The following is a 19,787-nucleotide window of genomic DNA, read 5'->3' on the forward strand; positions in this document are numbered from 1 at the left end:
AGCCATCGAGAGCGGGAGGAATCGAGCAAAAAATTGGAATAGGATTATCGGGGCAATTTTTCGCCGCGGTTTCGAAGGCATCGAGGTGAGCCTCCTGGCTCGGAGGCACGGTGCTCGCGCGGGCGAAAAAGCCATGTACGGACACCCACACGCGCGACGGAACACGTAGGTGCGTGAAATATACGAGAGCAGCCAGGTTACGAAGGAGCCCTTGCGTTGGAAGGGTATCGTTGGCAGGCGGCACATGGTCCGCATCATGATTTTCGAAGCCACAGATGGTTCCTCCTGCGGCACACGATTATGGTTTTTTGTCAAGCATGCCGGGAGCAGGCGGCAGGGCACGTTGTATTTCTCGATCAATTTTCGCCGCAAAATTGACGAGCGACCGAGGCTGCTCAATCCAACCGAGAAACGGCTCGAAGGTACACACACTCCACCGAACCGCGCGCGTTTGCCTTTCTACAAATTGTTTCTTCCACCCATTAAAACCTATCTATTTTATTCGTTTATTCGCTGGACAGAGATACAGAGAATTACAGGTGTTGAAAAGATTGCAGAAACCAGTCGCTGTAAGTTAATGTAGGACAGATCGACGCACGCAATGTGTAGGAGTAAGCCTATACACCTCTCCTATTGAAATAAAAAAAATCCAATTTCCTCGCAGCGGGAAAGCCCAGAGGAGCGAATTGAAAAGCTTGACGGTCCGTGGAGGTTCGATAACAACGAGAGATCGAGAGGAGCTCGAGTTTCTATCGAAATTGGGGTCGTGTTTGCAAAGTCTCGGACGATGGAATCGTTGTTTGGCCGGTGCAGCCTCGTCCGGACAATAGAGGAGGGCCATTAACTCGATCGAAAGGCTAGGCGCGACGCAACGAGGTCCGAACGGTCGCGTCAATCACGGCGAAAGCTGGTTAAGGGTCGCGAATCCGCTCCGAAAAGCGCGCTCAAAGACCGTCCCCGATAGTAATTGGCGCGTCGTCTGGTATGTAGTTTGTTGCGGGGCCCTGTCGGTTGGTGTTTGTGCGCGTTTCAATGCCGTTGGTCGAGGCTGCGACTAATCACGTAGCCGGAGGAGCCGGACAGACGGAGCGAACTGACAAACGACGGCATTATGCTCCACCATCCCGCTCCGGTGGGCCCGCGACAATACAGAACCGGCAGGACACACAGATCGAAGAAAGAGAAGGCACCAGCGACCGGTAAGCGAGAGAAAAAGGGAGGGAATCTTCCTTATTTCTTCCCATCTCGTCTCGTTTCGGGGGCTACCCTCGTTGTCCCCACTGGCCACCCCCTACGGACCCGGCCAATCTTGTTCGGGATGACTGCCGACGAGCCAATCCTCTTATTCCGTTTCATTTGCCGATTGCGAGTTCTTGGCCGCACCGGTGTGTGTCCGCGCGCGCCCGGTTTATTATTCCTCATTGTCCGCGTAACCCAATTCAATAGCCTAATCTACTTTTCGTTTAGGCTTTTCTCTTGCTAATCGTGGGGGAAGGGGGGACCCAACGACGAGACGATGCACCGATCCGATCGCCTCTCGCCGCTCACCTTTTCTTCTCGATCCACTCCCCGTTTCGCGACGATGCACGCCCGGAGCGCATGGGAAACCCCCGGGAATCGGTACCCCGGGTACTCGTTTCGTCCATTGTTCGCGTCCAACGTACGCGAAACCCGTGGTCCGAGGGGTCCCACGGACGGAAACTGGCTTTTCCATGATTTCCAACGAGATAATCGCGATCCAATTAATTGAAAACGCTCGACGCAACGGGGTCGGCATTCGTACAGACGCGGTGTATACTTAAGAGCATAGATCCATCTTGATCCGAGCGACGGGTGGAAAAAAGGAGCACCAGAACCGAGAAGTCGTTGAAACGTTCGATCGGTCCGGTGTGTATACAGCCGACGGATGGATATTACTACCAGGCAGCCATGCCGAGATAATTGGACGGCGGGAAAATTAAAGGGAGCCACCGAGAGACTCTTGACTCTTCGGAGCGAGCGGAACGAGGCGGAATAATCTGCCTTGTCTTTAAGAGATTAGGTCCTTAAGGGGGTCATTCCCTCTCGCTCTCTCTTTCCCGCCGGTCTTTCCTCCGAAATGCCCTTTTCGTACCTTCCGACGAAACCTACCGCGGATCCCCGAGCCTCGACCAGTCTGGCCCGAGCGTCAACGCGACCGATCTCGGCCTCCCTTCGAAACGAGGAGAAGCAAATTACCGTGGACCGAGAGATGCTTGACCCACAAGCGAGCCGCCTCTCGGAAGTCCAATTAAAAGTACTGTCTGCAACGAGACCGACCGCTAAACCGTGGAATTTCGGCGACACGACCCTGAGATTGCAGACCAAGCGCGAGGGTCGTTCAACGAGCATCGAACTCTCCAAGGAACAAAGAAACGTCCAATTTCCTAAGCTACTTGATGAATAGCGAACACGAAATCAAATATTTATTTTCTGTGAGTGCACCGGGGAATTTGATTGCCCAATAAATGCTACGAGGACTCGTAAAGAGCGACCGTAATGACGGTTCTTACGAGAGGAATCGAATGAAATGGGATTAACATCGGCTATGGGAGCCTGGGGATTTATTCTCGGTGCGGTTCACGGATTAATACTAATCGGTGTCGCGCGTACGAGAAGGCGCTTAACAAGCTCGTCCTCCCGTGAGTCATTGTCAGTCACGGGCATACAAAGTATCCCTTGCTCGCGTCCGGATGGAAGGGACTGGTTTCTCTCGGCAGAGAATCGACCGCTTTATCATCGATCGGTGCAAGGATTAAGCTCGATTCCGGCAGTGGCGACGGGGGAGAGGTTGAACGACTCATGAATATTAACCCCCCAAAGTATAAGCCGAGGAATCCTTATCGATGTCTATCTTATAATTCCTCCGCAATGACCGTTCCTCGTGGACGATAATATTAATAACATAGTCGGCGGAAATTATGGTTTCCCGTGGCCCGTGCGTCGCGACTGTTAACGAGCGAACACGTCGATCCCTGGCCACCTCGATACCACCAGATATTAGCTCTGTCGACCCGGCATCGATTTACCATAAATTATGCAACGCGCGACGCCCTTCGGACTCGAAATTCCCACGCGAGACTCGTTTTCTTACTACCTCGCGCGCGACATATACCACGAGTAAAAGCGTACCGACGCTCCTCGATCGTTGGGACGTCGAAAGTAGCCTCCCACGATCCGGGGGAAATATTGGGGGAAACGAAAGCGAGATCAACTTTCGCTCGGAGACTTCCCCGAGTAGTCGTTGCGGTTCTCGGTCAGACGAACGACCCATTCGGTTAAATACCGAGGATAATTTCAAATTCATGAACATCGGTTATCTCTTGTTCTTTGTATCTAAAAGTTTCGGAAGTGGCCAACGAGCATCTCGTTCGAGCGTCTAGGCTCGCGGAGCCAAGAGTGGGCGCTAATTGTGCCTGGTCGGGACCGAGGGGTAAAGAAAAAAAGGGGACAGAACTGGAAACACGTCGTCGAGAAAACGACGCGCGGCGGGGACCGAAAAAATTCGCACCCCCTCGATTTGTTTCTGGGTGGTCAACGTTTGCCGCGGTGTCCCTGACCCCCACCCAGAAGTGCCGCCGCGGCGCTGGCTCGTAAATCAAAACGGTCAGTAACGCCATTGACCCAGTTGCGTTAATAGAGGTGTGCAGCCGGGATACCTGGCCGCGGGAACACGCCCGGTGGTTTTGCATACGTTTCCGAGTATCGTTCCCCCGGTGTATTTTTAGCCGGCCGTCGGACTTCCCCACCGACGTAGACGCGTTTCGTTAATCGGAAATATGGATGATGACTAATATGTAAGCCGCGTCGCGACGCGCGCGAGACACGCGCTCGAGCCGAGACGTGTCTCGAAAGTACGAAAGTCTTCTCCGTAAGTCTATAAATGTAACGAGATGAAGGAGCAGCCGCAGTCTGCCTCGTAGAATGTACAGTGCACGCGATCGATGCCGCCCGAAATCCGTGCATTTTTCCCGCCAGACGACAAAACAAACGTCCACGAAACGTCCCGGGAGGTTACATTGTTCCAGGATCTAAGACGGCGACGATACGTCGATAATTTGAAGATCGATACGTTTGGGAAACAATTTTTTTTTTGTAATTGTTGCCTCTAGAGACTCGAAAATGGAGAGACCAGTGATGACTTATTTTCTAGCTCGCAAACGTATCGCTCGGACGATGGCGATAAAAACGCAGTCGGATCACGAAGCACGATTCGCGGAACTGTTGAAAACGCGAAGCGTGTACGCGATTTATGGCCCGATGAAAAATGTAATTCGGTGGAGTCGCGGATACGACAACCGGGACAAAGAGAATCGCGGAATCTAATCTACGGGGCCATAAATCTGGCGCATTTTCGTGCCCGTTAAAACGGTGGGACGTATCGTTTCCATTTTAAATTCGAGAAATTATCGATCGCCAAAATCTACGAGGCTCCCGTTCCTGGAGAGACGGACACGTTCACGCGACGACCGTAAAAGCGCCATGCCTACGTGTGTCCGCGTCCCGGCGACGCGGCTCACCGTGCATAATAAAAAAATGTCTGCATTAGCCAACGGCACGAGACAGATTTTTGCCCGAAGATAAGGGAAAATTTACGAACCGTTCCGTCGTTACACGCACACCGTTATTGATCTGTAACGGAAAACGAATGGCAACCGAACTGACCGCGACAATCGGTGAATCGATCACCCGTACTCTCCCTTGGAAAACCTCATCGACACCTAATCGAGGAACACTGTACCAATATAGCGACTGATAATCGCATATTAATCACAGGAGACTGTAGCAATTAATTGTTTTTAATTTCTACGCAATGGCTAAAATTTTATTGCCTAAACCAAATAACTTTAGGGATGAATAAACTTGGGTGGAAACGAAGCAGAGGCGTTTCGAAACAGAGGCGACCAAGTGTTCTCCGGGGCATCGAAACTGGAACACCTTCAATTAACAGATTCACCGAAGGCGTTAAACGTTCGTTGCGCAATGGCGAATTCGTGGCATTTTACAGTCCCATCGCGGCGTAGAAAGAAAATCCGTCGAGTACGACACACGCGTGTAACCTCATGCGTACCTACACCCTGGCCGGGCCACGAAGGCCACGCCAAATATCGATTCTCGCTAAACTCGAAATGGATATGGAAGCCCGAAGAATGTTGGAATTTTCTAGCGGGCTGCGAGGAACTAGCATCGATAGCTTTCCTCGGACATCGCGCGATCCTTTCCAAACTAATCGACCTCCATGTCGACTGAGTTTCCCGTCGAAACAGGTTCGAGCGAAAAGAACAAGCGGAAAAAATAGAACGCTCCAGGCCGGAGAATCCTCTTGTCCTCGAATCGTAATTCGACGATAACGAGCCACGTCGATAACGCGTGGTTTTTCCGAACGCGCGGAAAATTACACGACACGGTTAAAAATGGGGCATCGCGATCGGTCAGCGGTACGCGATAAGGAAATGTCCTCGATTGCCAGAGCGTTCGATCGATTCGCTCAGAACCGTAATCGCGGATCAGACTTAATAACGGCCGATCCGAGTAAAGCGTTTTCACGGCACTTTTTCTATCGTTACGAATTTACGTGACACGATAAGAGTCCAAGCAAATAAAAAGACGGTGACTCGGATATAAATTTGACTTCGAACAACCGGTGGACTTTATCTCGCGGATCTGCGTGACTAAACATTTCTCATTTACCAAAGATTTCCAAAGGAAACGAACTTTTGTTGGCTCTTGTCTCGCGATTGCGACAAGTCCCAGCGGCCCAGGAATCATCATTCGATGGCGCTCCGACCAAGGATTTACAGACACTCGATACGATAACGTTTATCTCTACTTCTGTAAGCCGCATGAAAGCCCGAAATACCTTGTTCGCGAAGGGGACGCTACATTTGATGGCAAAGGTGTTAACTCGAAAGCATATGAACGGCTTCTCCGCGCGTGATGCGATAAAACCTTATCTCGCTCGAAACGATAGAGATTCGGAACGTAGTTTCAAACTAAAATATTGTAAACAAAAATCGCGAGTATCTACGATCTACGCGCGAGACCGAACGATACCGGGGAACATCGTTGTTCGACGCCCGTCGTATCTCGCGGCGTAAAAGAGGTGCAAATTGCCGCTTAAACGCCGCGACCGACAACGACGGGCGTCGCGGTGCAATAGGTCAGGCGTACTTGCAATAAAAAAGATGATATCATCGACGATGAAACGTCTGCTTCTAGGCATGCTAATTTCGACGCCAATTTAACCGCGTCGATCGTCGTCTACCGTGGATTCGCGTGATCGAGGCTGGAGGATCGAGACACGACGTCGATGTGGTCATCGTTCGACTTCGCGGAAGGACCGACGAGGCAGGAATGGAAGCTGGACGACGAAGAGGAGCAACGGAGGAGCCGGAAAGTCGAGGTCGACGCCGACGAAGACGACGACGAGCCACGGTGTGGCGTCTATTCACGCACGCAGAAACGCAAACTGGCGCGCATGGGAGTCCGGGCGGTATAATATTACAGGGCTCGAGGCACTAGGACTCTACTTCTGGGTGTTCGTTGCTCGCCTGCTATACCGGGTGGCTTCGATCGATCCCGCCAACGCCGGACGGAAATATATCGATTTCGCCTTTGTCGGCTAGTTTCGAGCGCGTCGTTGCTCCCGTTCGATCCTGTTCGAGCTATCCGCTGATCAATAAGAGCGCGACGAGCAACGTGTGCACGACCTACGGCTCTTTACAAACCGTGCACGGCTCCCTACGCGGCAATAACAGGAATATTAGACGGTCATTGTGCGCTACGGCTCGGGATTGCGAAAAATTGGTCAACGAGGGGGGTCGTTCGTCTCGCCGGTGGTCCCGGAGACGAGTCCCCTTCGACAAAAGACGGGAATACGAGTTCGAAGGGATCCTACGAGCAACCGTTCCCATGGAGGTAAAAAGTACACGAGTCAAAAATCTACGTTTCGTACAATCGATGTTCAGGCCCCGTCTCGAAGACGCTGTGGCAAACGAGTTCATTTCGAGCCGTTTAGCGGTCGGATTGGCGAGGATTCGTCACGCGACACCCGGTATAACGAGGAGCAATCGAAACTAGAGAGCGAGAGAGGGAACAGGGTGGGAGGTCGAGCTAGGGGATAGGAAAAAGAGGGACGGAGACGTGGCGAGAAAGGACACGAAACGGATGAGGAACAAGGAGGGATAAAGGGTGCGTCGAAGAAGCAGAGGCAAGAGGCAGAGGGAGCGTGCGGTCTCTGGCCGCAAGGAGGGAGCATAAGCAGGGGGTGGTTCCGTTCTATGGTACCCCATCAGAACACCTGGCTCTCCTCTCTGGCTGTCCCGTGCTCTCCCGTCTGCCCCGTGCTACCGATCTTCGTCACATTATCCTAAACTGCATTGGCATCCCCCTAGCCCCATACGCCAAGGGCCATCTTTGCACGTCAAGCAGCTTGTTATGCGCCGGACAAAATATCTATATCCGACAAGAGGAGACGGATTGGACAGTACTGGCTGGCTCCATTGATCCAGGTGCTGCCGGCCGGGCAAACCGTGGATGCTATCGGTCCACGGAATCGAATCTCGAGCCCTGGCAACGGTCAAAACTCTAGCTTCTTTCACCCCGTTCGGGGACGCTCGCTCAATAGACCCCGATCCAGTTTTCGAAAGAAAGAGCGAAAAGTAGCGATAGGATCTACGAGTATACGGTTCGACGTACGTAGGTGTGGATCGTTACAGTCTACCTAGAACCATCAGGTCCGATAGACGCGTGTCACGAATCGGTGATGTTCTCTGGCTAGGGTGTGGACGTCGTGACTCACGATAGCGTTCGAACGCTACTAAAACTTTCAACACATTTCGAGTTTCCTTGCTTCAAAGTACTTTCTAGTTGCCCGAAAGATGAATTTAGAGGAAGGAGTCACCGAAAACCCGTAGTGTTCGACTGTTCCAGACACCCTCGCGGTTGGGTTTGACTCACCGCGAAACGATCGCGTCTATAGCAAACCGCTAATTACGCCCGGCTCGGAGTTCTCTCGGCGCTTCGACTAGGAACGCGAGCGTAGGTGTGACTCGCGACCGACAACCTCTGCAGGGAACAGGCTATCGATTCGCGAGGCAGACTAGACGAGCTCGGGACGAAGCAGCGATTTTCGGATCGGAGGATCACGGTCGCGTTCGGTAACGGTCCTAAAATAGCATCCAAGAGGCGAGTATCGTCGAATTTAAGGTATTGTTCGTCGAGGTACGTGGGTGAAGACAGTCATCGACGTCGAGAGGCTTCTCCGGTCCTCGACCGGTCATTTGCGATGCAAAATCTTTTCTTGGAAACCGCCGGTGCCGATTCCATCGATGTAGGTTATCCTAACGGTAGAGCTAGACAATGCGAACAGTTTTTCGTGGCGCTCGCGGAACGGCGGAGATCGTTGGGAAACGATCGATGGAGGGAAAAAATGATATACGACGCGGCAAGGGGTCGAGGAAAAACGAAGGGGCGATGACAAACGACGGATCTATCGGCACCTACTCTCGACACGATGGAAACGAACTAGGAACGAAGGAACGAATCGCACAAAGAGCGTTTAGTAGCGTACACTTTTTGCCGCGTGTAGGCGGTATTAGGATTGCGCAACCGCAAGGATTAGGATCTGTACGCGGCGAACGCGGGAGAAAGGGGTAGGTGGGAGGCTTGATTTCCGCAAATTAATTCATAAGAACGTCGTCGGCTGACGTCACTTCCTGGATACGCGCCGGCAAGGCGGGATACGCTCGTAGACGCGAGACGCTCGTAAGACCGTCCTCTCTCCTCCTTCCGTCTCTGCCCCGCGTCTTTCTTTATCCAGCTATCCTTTTCTGCCTTCGCCGCGATTCACCAATACCCCCGGGGCCGACGCGCGGCGGCCAACTAAAAACTGCCCCGGCTGGGCGTAAATAGAATCCTACTTAAAACCGCGAAAATAAGGGCACTGACATTCACCGGGTTTCGGCCTCAACCGGGCGACGAACGTTTCGCGAGCCATCGACTCCGCCTCCCGGGGGATCCCTCGATCGTCGACCGGGAACGGAGGCGAACGCGCCAGGACTCGCGCGGCACGGTTAATTGCCCGATGAAAATATAATCTCCGATCGAGGAACCGTGAGCGGCTCCAATCGCGAGACTCATCGCAATTACGGTGCTCGGGAATAGATTACCGGCGACTAGAGGTGTTGCTAACGATACCGTTATCGATATTTATCGACGAGTGAAATTTACCTGGTAACCGCTGATAGAGGAGACACCAGCGAAGAATACGAGTCGATGCGGTACTCGCAAAAATACCGACGTTCAATTTTCTGCTGGAAATGATACGCGATACGATAAATACCGTCCGTTTACGATTGTAAGCTCGTTAAGACTACCTCGAGAGAGACCTATCGATACGTCGGGCTTATTAATTTCCACGCGAAACGGAAGGACCTGCTATTAACGACTCATTAAATCCTTCGCTACGAACCGTGCATCGTTATTACGCGCTTGTCTTTATCATTTTGGTCGATAATTACGGCTCCTTGCAACGATACACGCGCATTCGCGATTATAAGTTCGCATGCGTTCGCTAGACTACGCTTTTTACACGATACGAAACCACCGTGGTACCGGAAACGAATTCTTTGTCGCGTTGATCGTGAACAGATCGAGGCAGATATTGCGTGATTTTAACCATTAGGTTTTATAGCTTCGCGAACGATTCCAAATGCATGCTATTTACAGGCATTGAAGTCTCTTAGTAACCCCATTTTACTATCCAATTTTTCATCGAAGAATCACGATCGAAGATCGAATGAAATATACTGTACGGGGATAAGGGGTTGGCGAACGTTTCCAACCGAAATTTCCTCTCATTAGTCGCTCGCAATTAGACGTACCGCCAACGGCTTAATTAGCATAGCTCTCGCCGCAATCGACCCCCGCTCCATCCCCTTCGTCCCCGTGCAACTGCGATTTTCTGCCCGCAAAATCACTGATGCGGAGCGTGCATCTCTTGACATAGGCAATTTAACCCAAACCAGGAAGCTACTAAACGTCCCTCGGCCATAATTCATCCACCGGACTAGATTCCTTTTTACGAAGTTGTAAATTTCAGCATCGTGACACGTAACTCTATTATTTTTAAACCCTTCCTTACAATATCCTCGTCTAAAAGGATCCTAGAGCAAATTCAACTTAGAAACGTCGACGTGGATGTTTCAACCCTTAAAATAAATTTCAGGCAGATCACGATAGACCAAAGATTGGCAACGTTTCACACGAGTGCCCTAATACATATCAGAGTTCTTCAACAACTGCATAAATATTTCAAAACAGTCTCGAAGTTAAGGTATCGTTACAGGAAGCTACGAACGGTAATGTTCATCCCGTATACTTTTTTTCAAGTTTATAATCCAGACTGGCGCAAAATGGGAAACACATGTTGCGCGACAAATATTCCGCGTAAACTTTAAAAATAGAAAACCGCAGTAGACACATCAGTCGCGTACAACGCCGTTGTACTCGCATGTGTGACGCTAGTTAATTCTCGATTTCTCAAGGCCGTTGGACTTAATTTTTCACACTCTGCGCATCTAGGACCCCGCGATTCGACGGTGAAAGCAAACTTCCCGACAGAGTACGGCGAGCGTTTCGCAAAACCGTCGTCACCGCGACAATTTGTCGCTCGCGTTTCGACGGGTCGTTACGTATCGCTAATTGAATGCAATTCCATGCCTTTTTATGTATCGCGCGCGTTCACGTGCACGCGCTACGAGAGAAAAGAAAAAAAAGTCAATATCCTTGGAACGACGGCCTAAATTTAATATATTCACGAATATGCAGTCGCGTTACGAGCTATTCGCGTGATCGTCCCGTACGACGACAAAGAGCTTTTGTCCGCCGTCGAGGGGTAGATCCCGGGATAAAAGGGTTGCAAATTTTTTCCCCCCGCCGACTTCCCTAGACTCTTTTTGCCGAAATCTTCGGGACGGTCATTAAGCCCTGGCGGGAGGGAGCTCGTGACCGGTCCCAAACGCGACACCTGAACACCTTGGATTCGAGGAACCAAATTACTATAAATTTTACGTTCGCAATTTCTCGAACAATGTAGCACCTTCGTAATAACGCCCGTCGCAGGCTCGCGACCCTACTTTTCTGTCCCCTCGGCGAGAAGAATCGTACGCAAGCTCGATAAACGCTCTATAATGGCGCAACTCTGGTCCCGCGCTACGGCCATTGGGTTTCGTGATCGCGAGTGGTAATTTAGCATTAGCGTCGTTTCGGCGGAGAAAAAAAGTGGCGGCGTTCGTGCCACATAGTTCGTGGCGTGGCGGTCGAATGGGGATCGTGGAAGGTCCACTGCATCGAGCGAACGAACGAAAGACACACGGACACCTGACACACGAACGCCGCGAATTTGCATAACTTCACGCTGCAGGTGCTCGCTCGCGCATACAGGCCGATTCCCTCGTTAAGTGATCGAAAGTTCGAGGATACAGGAACAAATTTCACCTCGAGGAAACTCATCGAACGATTAAAAATAATTCAATAACCGGCGCTCTTGGAAACGATCCCACCCAGATACGACTTTTTCCGAAACTTCCGTGCAATGGTGCCGATCGGTTAACGAGAGCCGCTTTGTATGCAAGTTTCGGTGGCTAGAAAACGTTGATTTTCGTGCCACGATGAAATCAGGCCGCGGCGATATATCGTGGCTCTTAACCTCGCGATGCCCACCTGCACGAGACTTTATTTCCACGAAGCCACGACTTCCGCAACCGACCGCGGCTTTTACACCCCCAGGGACTCCTGCAATGGACGCAGTGCAGCGGCCCACTGCACCTGATGCACCGAATAACAATGCTTCGGAGGCACCATTATATAATGTTGTACGAACATCGATCGATGCACGATAGTAACTTACATCGTCCGGAATTGTTTCCAACGGACGTGTACCGGTTAACGGGAGTGAAGAACCTCCGCTGGGTTTTTGTAAATGTCATAAGGACGACGGAAATGATAAAAATACCTCGCCTCGCTAATCTCCGGCTCGCACTGTCGGCGTTCGAATGATATCATCGATAAATTATAGGCGTCTAATCGCTAATCGTCGCGCGTTCAGTGCGATCCAGTGATCGATCGTCCTTTCACCGGGCGTCGATCGTAATCCATCGTGAAAATCAAACAGTACTTGGGGCCAATCGTGCAAATGAATTCGTTCGAACAAGCTGCGCGCGGAAGCGACGGCGAACAATAAAAAACGAGAGTGGATAAAAGTGACGTGACGCGCGTCGCGTATTTCTGCAACTGCGGACGATCGACGCTAAAAGCACCGCGCGATGCACCGAATAACATTTGTGTCGCGCGCCCGAATAATTGATCGTCCTTTCACGTGCCACACCGGACGTAAATCGAAGAGCCGCGGTAAAATCGTTCGCCGAAGAGGATACGTTAATATTCATGGGGAAAGGACTGTACCCGTGCAGCTCGTGAAGTTAACGCGTACCGACAAAATTTCTTCTCCGCTACGAACCAGCCTTGGCGACAAATTAACGTAAAACGCCCTTTCCGAGCAAACCTGTTCGAATACTCGGAAACGAACCCTGGCTCGAATATTAAAACGGGGTCGAGCACTCGACAATCTCGAGATTTTCAATCTCTGCACCGATAAGGTGTTATTTTATTTTTATCCTTTATTAAATAGGTTAGCCATGACTTTTTCTAACAAACGTCTTCCGAGCTAGAGCTTCTCGAAGGGGGCAGGGAGTCCTCGAACAAGTCTGTACCAGACAGAAGGGAAGTATTTTACCAAATCCATCCCGACAGAGGCTTTTCAGCGTAGCGAGCGCGGTTTCCACTGGATTTTACGACCTCCTGTTTGGCAAGCAGGTAGAGACACAGTCGCGTATGCGACGCAGTCCACCGTTAACGCCGACGATTTTCACCATCCGAGATCGGACACGATACCGGATACACAGCTAGCATAGTCACAGAAGCATCCTCGTTAGCGACAACGAACACCAAAATCGCCCTTTCACCTCGTGAATTCCGGATCGAGCGGCTCTCGAATCGGTCAAAATGCCAATAGAGAGCCAACGAATCGGACAACGGTACCCGTCCATGATTATTCCAACGATCCTGCGCGTCGTTACAACGTTCGTTTCCTCGTGAACCTACATTTTATTCTATTTCATTACTAATATAATATCGTAAACAAAGTTATCTGATTACAATACTTGGAATAACCACACCGATTATCTCAACGCGCGCTATCCGACGTATCGTTGATCTACTTAAGTAAATAATTCATGATCGTAATTTCTAATAAGGAACACGCAACATTCGAAATCTGGAGTAACAGTAATCAACGCATATAATCCAATTAACAATACTCGAATAAATTTTGAAAAAATTTTGCCTCGCTGGAACCTAGCCACTGAATTAATCTTCGTTGTTAACGGCGAAGAGCGCAAACAGGAGAAGTTTCGAACGCTCAGGTTCGAGATCCTGATCCTGATCCTGATCTGTCGACGATTACTCCCTACACAATTGGAGCGTCGTTTTCCGGGCAGTTTCGAAAATACAAAAAGAGACTCGAGAATCCCCCAGATTCGAGAAACGAAGGGACAAACAACGAGCAACGAGACGAAGGCTCCAAGCCTTTCACAATGCAAGGAAATCCAGGCTTTTGCCCTCGCGTTCGATGGACGATTTGCACGAAAGAGGACGGATCTCGACTGGTGGACAGTTGTTTGTCCAGGAAACCTAATAATAACGGTACTCGGTGTATCGACGAGTCCCACGCCCGTCTCGACCATTTAGAAACAGGCTTTACGTCGACTTTCAGAGGAAAGCAGAAATCGTAATTGTGCTTGGGAAAATGAACTGTCGCCCTTGGATCCTACCCCCCCTGGTTAACGAGATCGAATATACTGTTAATATAGACACCGACATTCTAAGATTAAGATAAAGATACTTCGATGCAGTTACAACCACTGCACGTTACTCTATATAAATCGATTCCATCGTCGTTCTATGTATAGAACGTGCATAGTCTCGCGAGAACGTCCAATAAATGCAAAATATAGAGTCGTCATTCATATGGCCGGTAGTGTAAGTACGCACGAGACCTGAATGGTGCACCACAGCCGGATGCAACCGTGTGCAGGATGACTTTTATTAAACGATGAAATTCCAGAGATTTCAATCCCTACCAGGCCCCGCGGTGATGTTTTTCCCGTTAATGTGGGTCTACGTTGGATTTCCACAACAAGGGAAACGATGTTTTGTGCACCGACGATGCACGATCGCTCGAAGAATTTTTTAATTTCTGCGGGAGTAGATATTTAACGAGCCTCATTGTGCCAGTGCAATCTTCTTAGTCCGTACACTTAGAAAGTGGATTCTTTCGCGAATCGAGTCTACTTAATAAGCGAGATCTTGTTGTTCTTTTGCGCATCAAAGAGAAACGATCGTCTCGTTTGAAATTTTGAAGTTTCTAGCAACGAAACGCTGGTGGATCTATTTCACGTGGCTTCCAGGCGAACCATAGGAACGAGGTGGTTTAATTCGACAGAAATTTCGAAACGATCGGACAATGGAAATCCAAGCAAAGGGATTCCCTACGCCAGGATGCATACCGCGGATTCAAACCTCTCTTCGTTTCTATACGCGCGCGCGTATCGAACCATTTCATTTTCCAACTCGATAAACCCGACACATAACACATCGCCGCTAATTAACAGACCGCCATGTATAATTCATGTGCTATTTGCTAATGGGGACAGAAATACTCTTGAACGTCTAACGCCGCGAAATTTCATATGCCGCTCGCGCGAACCCGTCGAATAAAGCTCGCTCGTCCGCGGTCCGTATAACCGTGGTTAATCGCCGCGATCGATTAACCGGAACACCGTGAATCATATCGACGAAACAGGCTTTCTAGATCACACGGCGACCGCCAATAACCGTTCGATCCGCCGAGATACGCGATACGTTCGGGTTCGCGAACGGAGACGCGCCCATATTTTTACGATTCGTCCGTCCAGCGATAAGGCACCGAGCAAAATACAACGATTGTAAAAAAAAAGATCGTTCGTTCATATATTTTCGCAATACGAGCAAATTTTTTGCAACTCTTGGAAAGAAATTGATAATTGACGACAAATGAATATGCAAATATGATATTTCGATCGTTCGTTTCATCGAACGGTTCGTGCCCCGACTGGCAATAAAGTTACAACGCTCTCGAGCGTGGACGACATCGCGCGAGAATCGAAATTCGGCAAATTTCCCCGTTTATCGGGGCCCCTTTGATGATATCCCGGCCAGACGGCGGATACGTAAACCTACACGAAAATAAATTTTGCGGAGTATTGCCGGTTCATTCTAAGGCGCATAGAATGATAGCTATTTCCGTTAAGGAGAAAAAAACCAGTGGCACTGTCTGTCTCCGTGGCTTCTAAAGATAAAGCGTCTGCGAGCGATTTAACAAGAAAATCGGCCTTCTGCTCGCTATGCATCCGCTCTATCGGATTCGATTCGCGTCGACAGCCCCGACAAAAGAGAGACGAGGACGTGGAAGAAGAAGAAGAAGAGAAAAAAAAAAGATAAAAGAGAAGAAAACAAAAACGTTGAAAAATGCGGTCGACTTCGGTTCTATTCGGAATATAACGAAGGCTGGAAAATAACAGACGCGGATGTTGACTCATTGCTACTCTCACTTTTGCCGCGATTTGCATCGAATCTCTTCCATATATTTCGCCGCGCTCGCCGATACGCGTCGAATGCACAAAATGCGCTCGGTAAGCGCGGAACGATATCACGGATGCGCCAGCCGGCGATGCAAACCGCCCTGGTTCGACGCTGCGGACCCCGCTATCCGTGCTAGGAGACCACCAATTTTCTCTCTTTGACTGCGTTTCGCGAGTTTCGAGAGAACCCGACGGTAAATTCTTGGTGGCTCGTTCCGTGCCCGTAACGGCGACACGTCGACACCGCGCCGGAGTGTCTCGGACACTTCTATTTATATTTTGATGTATTTGCGCCCGATTTTTGCGCGCAGCTTACTCATTCACCGGTCGATGAATTAATACACGACGGAGCGACAGAGAGAGACTCGGGCGTTGTCTCTCACGACGCTCGATCGAACCGATTCGAAACACACGCGTGTAAACTTGGAACTTGTTACCAAAATGTTTCGCGTTCGAGGACTACGAGAGGCTGAATGAATCGCTGTTTATTTATTTTGTGCGGGGCATATTCGTTAATGCGTGCAAGACGTTCTATTTTAACGTCAATGAGTTCAAATTTGATACGAAAAATTTTTATCCAGACCGTCTGATAAGATACCGAATATCGAGCTAAAGCCAAACGATTGCTTTTTTCCCCCTTTACCTGTTAAAATAAAAATTATTCGAATTACATGTTATCCGGCTTTGATCAATTCGCAAATAAAAAACCAATTGCTCAACGTACACTCTGATCGCTCGAAAAGTAATGCAGGTAATCGATATAAATAACTAAACGGGGTAATCAAGATTTTCTTTCTGTTTACTGAGAATCGTCCAACGATAAGGTTAATCCCAATAAACGCGAATCGTTATCGGCATTGGATACGCGAAAATTGCATCGCAACGGGATTGGAATGTTTCCTAATTCGAATTTTGCGAAAGCTTTCGATATGTTTTTATCGTCTGTCGGCAAAATTCTTTAACGCGTTGACAAGAAAATTAAAAGATCTTTAATGAAATATGAACCCAGGTAGCCCGTTTTTGGTACGAGGATCAAAGTAGGGTAATTTACAATTTTTATAAGTATCGGTGTTCTCTTTATTGTAAACACCATTGATACGTGTAGACTTAAAGTGTCGGTAACCAGTGACCGACATGGCAGTGAACGCGTTAAAATTGATTATAATTGTTCGGAAGAGGGCACGTAAGGTTCGTCGCGGAAAAAATTCGCGAAATACGAGGAGGCCGTATTAGCGACGATCTAGACAGACACGGATTACAGAGGGGCAACGGGGTAGGTTAATTTCACACGACACGGTGGAAATCCGAGTCGATACGCGTCAATCCTCTCTACACGGGATATACACGCGACTCGTATAATACCGCGCGCGTACGAGCGAGGCCGTCTCTCGTTTTTGTTCCTCTTATTCTGTCTACGTCGTCCGCTGCTGTACGCTTACATTTAACGGCTAGCAGTAGCGGTGCACCGACTCGAAAGTCTGAGAATCGAAACCGCACGGATTCTCCGACACCCCGCGTCTAGACGCCGTCGAGAATATTGCGATATTTACGAGAGGAATCTCGGAAACGGCACGCGACGTCGACGATGGGGGGGGAAAAAAAAATATGCCTGAGAAAGCGAGGGGAGAGTCTGCGAAAAATAAATGGTAAGGAAACGTCATGGAAACAGGCGAAAAGCGATACATTTCTATTCCCATTGGTCAAACTTCGGACGATCAGAGACGCACTATCGATAGTACGATCTCGTTGACGAATAGTTCGTGGCATCGATACGCGTATCGCGATCCACTATTCCCATGCACCGTTCTTTTCCCAATGGAAAAAAAAAAAGGTCGACTACGCGGCCGTGTGCGACCAGACTTTACGGTCGAGCATTGTAAGAGATGATTGCGTGCTAACCTGAAAGTCTAGCGAGGAATCGAAGCATGCCAGCGGCGGAAGACAGGCAATGAGCCGCGGTTCCAGCGACCAGAATTCCACCGGCGATCGGCATTTGTGTTTTCCTTCTCTTTCACCGATTGTCCTGCGTGTGGTAGTCGGTCGGTCTCTCGTGCTGCTGCGTTCCTCTTCGTGTATGTCAGAGAAAGAGGGGGGAAGAGGAGTGAGAGCGTGCGAGACAAGGACGGATATAGGTGCCGGGGGTGACGCGAGTCCTAGCCTAACCTAACCTCTCTTCCTCCTTCGGTAAAGGGACACACAGGCACACCGGATGAAATGCAAGCGAGCGAGCGAGCAAAAGATATCCACCGCGAACGGACGGGACAACCGGTCGGTCGCGCACTGTTTTTCAGTCCACGGCACACACTGTTCCCATGCCCGTGATTTTTCCTCGGATCTTTGACACTCCTGTGTTCTCGTCTCTCCGACAATCGGTTCCGTTTACGTGTCGTCGTGTGGTCGTGTGGTGGTGCGGCGTGCGCGCGTGCCGTGTCGCGCCAGTGAAAACTACCAGGCGCACACACAGACGGAATGTTGGTAGGCTGCGAGAGGCAGACGTACGGCCGATACGGGATAGATAAATGGGCCTTAGAGCGAGGGAGAAGGAGAAAGGAACAACCGCACGAGGGGAGGGGGGTGAAGCGCGTACGACGGCGTAAAGTCCGACCAGGGAAGAGCGAAAGAGACCAAGAGATTCTCTCTCTCGTCGTACACACTCCGACACGACGTGTTGTCACGATTCACGCACTCATTCGTTTCTCGACGTTCGCGAGATATACGCGTAGAACGCGCGGCACTTTAGGAACTGTTTACGATGCAAAAGCTCGGAAAATGGACACAACCGCGCGACGATTATACGCTTCGACACTGTTACTGCTCTCACGAGCGAACCAACTCTCTCCTCTCCCATGGGCTATTTAACAACGATATCGAGCCCGACGGATACGAACGCGCTATCGTAGCAGCAACGTACGTGTCTCTGCGATGCTCGTGCTGCTCGTACGCGATCTTCTTAAATATGTCATCGTGACACCGCGGTGTATTCGCGCTGCTCGTGGGCCCTGACGGGCCCTCGCGGTTATATTGGCAGCGACACTGCACTGTCAGACACGGACTACGACAGAACAGTCGAACGACGACTGACTCCTCCGCTCGCGAGCCACCAGCAACGTTGCCACATCACTACTACCGAGTCTCGATCGGGCAAGTCTTCGGCCACCGACGGACAGGTACGACGGTCACTGCGTTCTTGGATCTGGCGCGGGACCGACTGTTCCATTCGATTCCTTTTCCTCTTCTTCCTCCGGTAATCGTCCTCGACACCGTCCTTATTACCCCGTGTCACCTTTTCGTAACTACGTCAATGCCCTCCGCTACGAGTTTCTCCGTTTCGCAACGACTTGTCACCGGCCTCGAAGCGGTTTACGTTCGCATCTCTTTCAACCCTCGTCGCGCGGCGAGGGTCACGCTCGTGAACTGATCGTTGTCGCTGTTGTCGACTGCGGATTCGGTCGGTGCATCAAAATCCACGGCACTCCGAGATCCGGACGAGCATACAGCACCGAGCTAACTGGCCACATCTGCTGCCGATTCGCTGGGAGTGCTCTGCGAACTACAGCGCGGCCGGCCAGTCTGCCTGCCAGTCAGTATTGCTCCCTCGCTTTCTTACTCTTGCCTGCCAGCCTACCAGTCTGCCAGCCTTCTCGAATCGGCCGTGCCTACCTCTCGTGTATTCTCTTTACCCCCCCCCCCCCTTTGCCCCTCCTAGCTTTGTCGCTCTCTTTCTCCTTTCCTCGTCCCGTTCCCTCGGTGCATCTCTCATTCGCTTGCTCGCTTGCTCTATATTCCCGTTCTCGTTCCACCAACGTCTCTCTCTCGTACCCACCGCCTTCCTAGCCTCCTCTTCGTCGAATGGACGTCTCTCGCTCCGTCGAATGAATGGTTTAGTTCGGGAGGGCGGCCGTGCCGGAAACAACCGATCGCATCCGGAAATCACCGAACTCGGACTTCCCGTATTAGAGCGTTTCTTGAATAAAATTCCATTCTTTCCTTCCTTTCTTCCTTCCCCGCCGCTGCTATCTTACCGCTTTA

General features: G+C 50.4%; 1 protein-coding gene across 1 annotated transcript in view; it reads right to left on the reverse strand.

Annotated features, from left to right (window-relative positions):
* LOC122395940 overlaps positions 1 to 19,372 on the reverse strand; it is a 45,037-nt gene extending 25,665 nt beyond the window's left edge. Inside the window, exon 1 of the mRNA XM_043393939.1 lies at positions 17,658 to 19,372. Coding sequence (XP_043249874.1) covers positions 17,658 to 17,751 — 94 coding nt within the window. The 5' untranslated portion in view covers positions 17,752 to 19,372. The remainder of the gene's footprint in view (positions 1 to 17,657) is intronic.
* Positions 19,373 to 19,787: the final 415 nt, after the last annotated feature.

The sequence above is a fragment of the Colletes gigas genome, unplaced genomic scaffold (genome assembly GCF_013123115.1).
Source record: "Colletes gigas isolate AHSC1104 unplaced genomic scaffold, ASM1312311v1 Colletes_gigas_Sc00006, whole genome shotgun sequence".
NCBI lineage: Eukaryota > Metazoa > Arthropoda > Insecta > Hymenoptera > Colletidae > Colletes > Colletes gigas.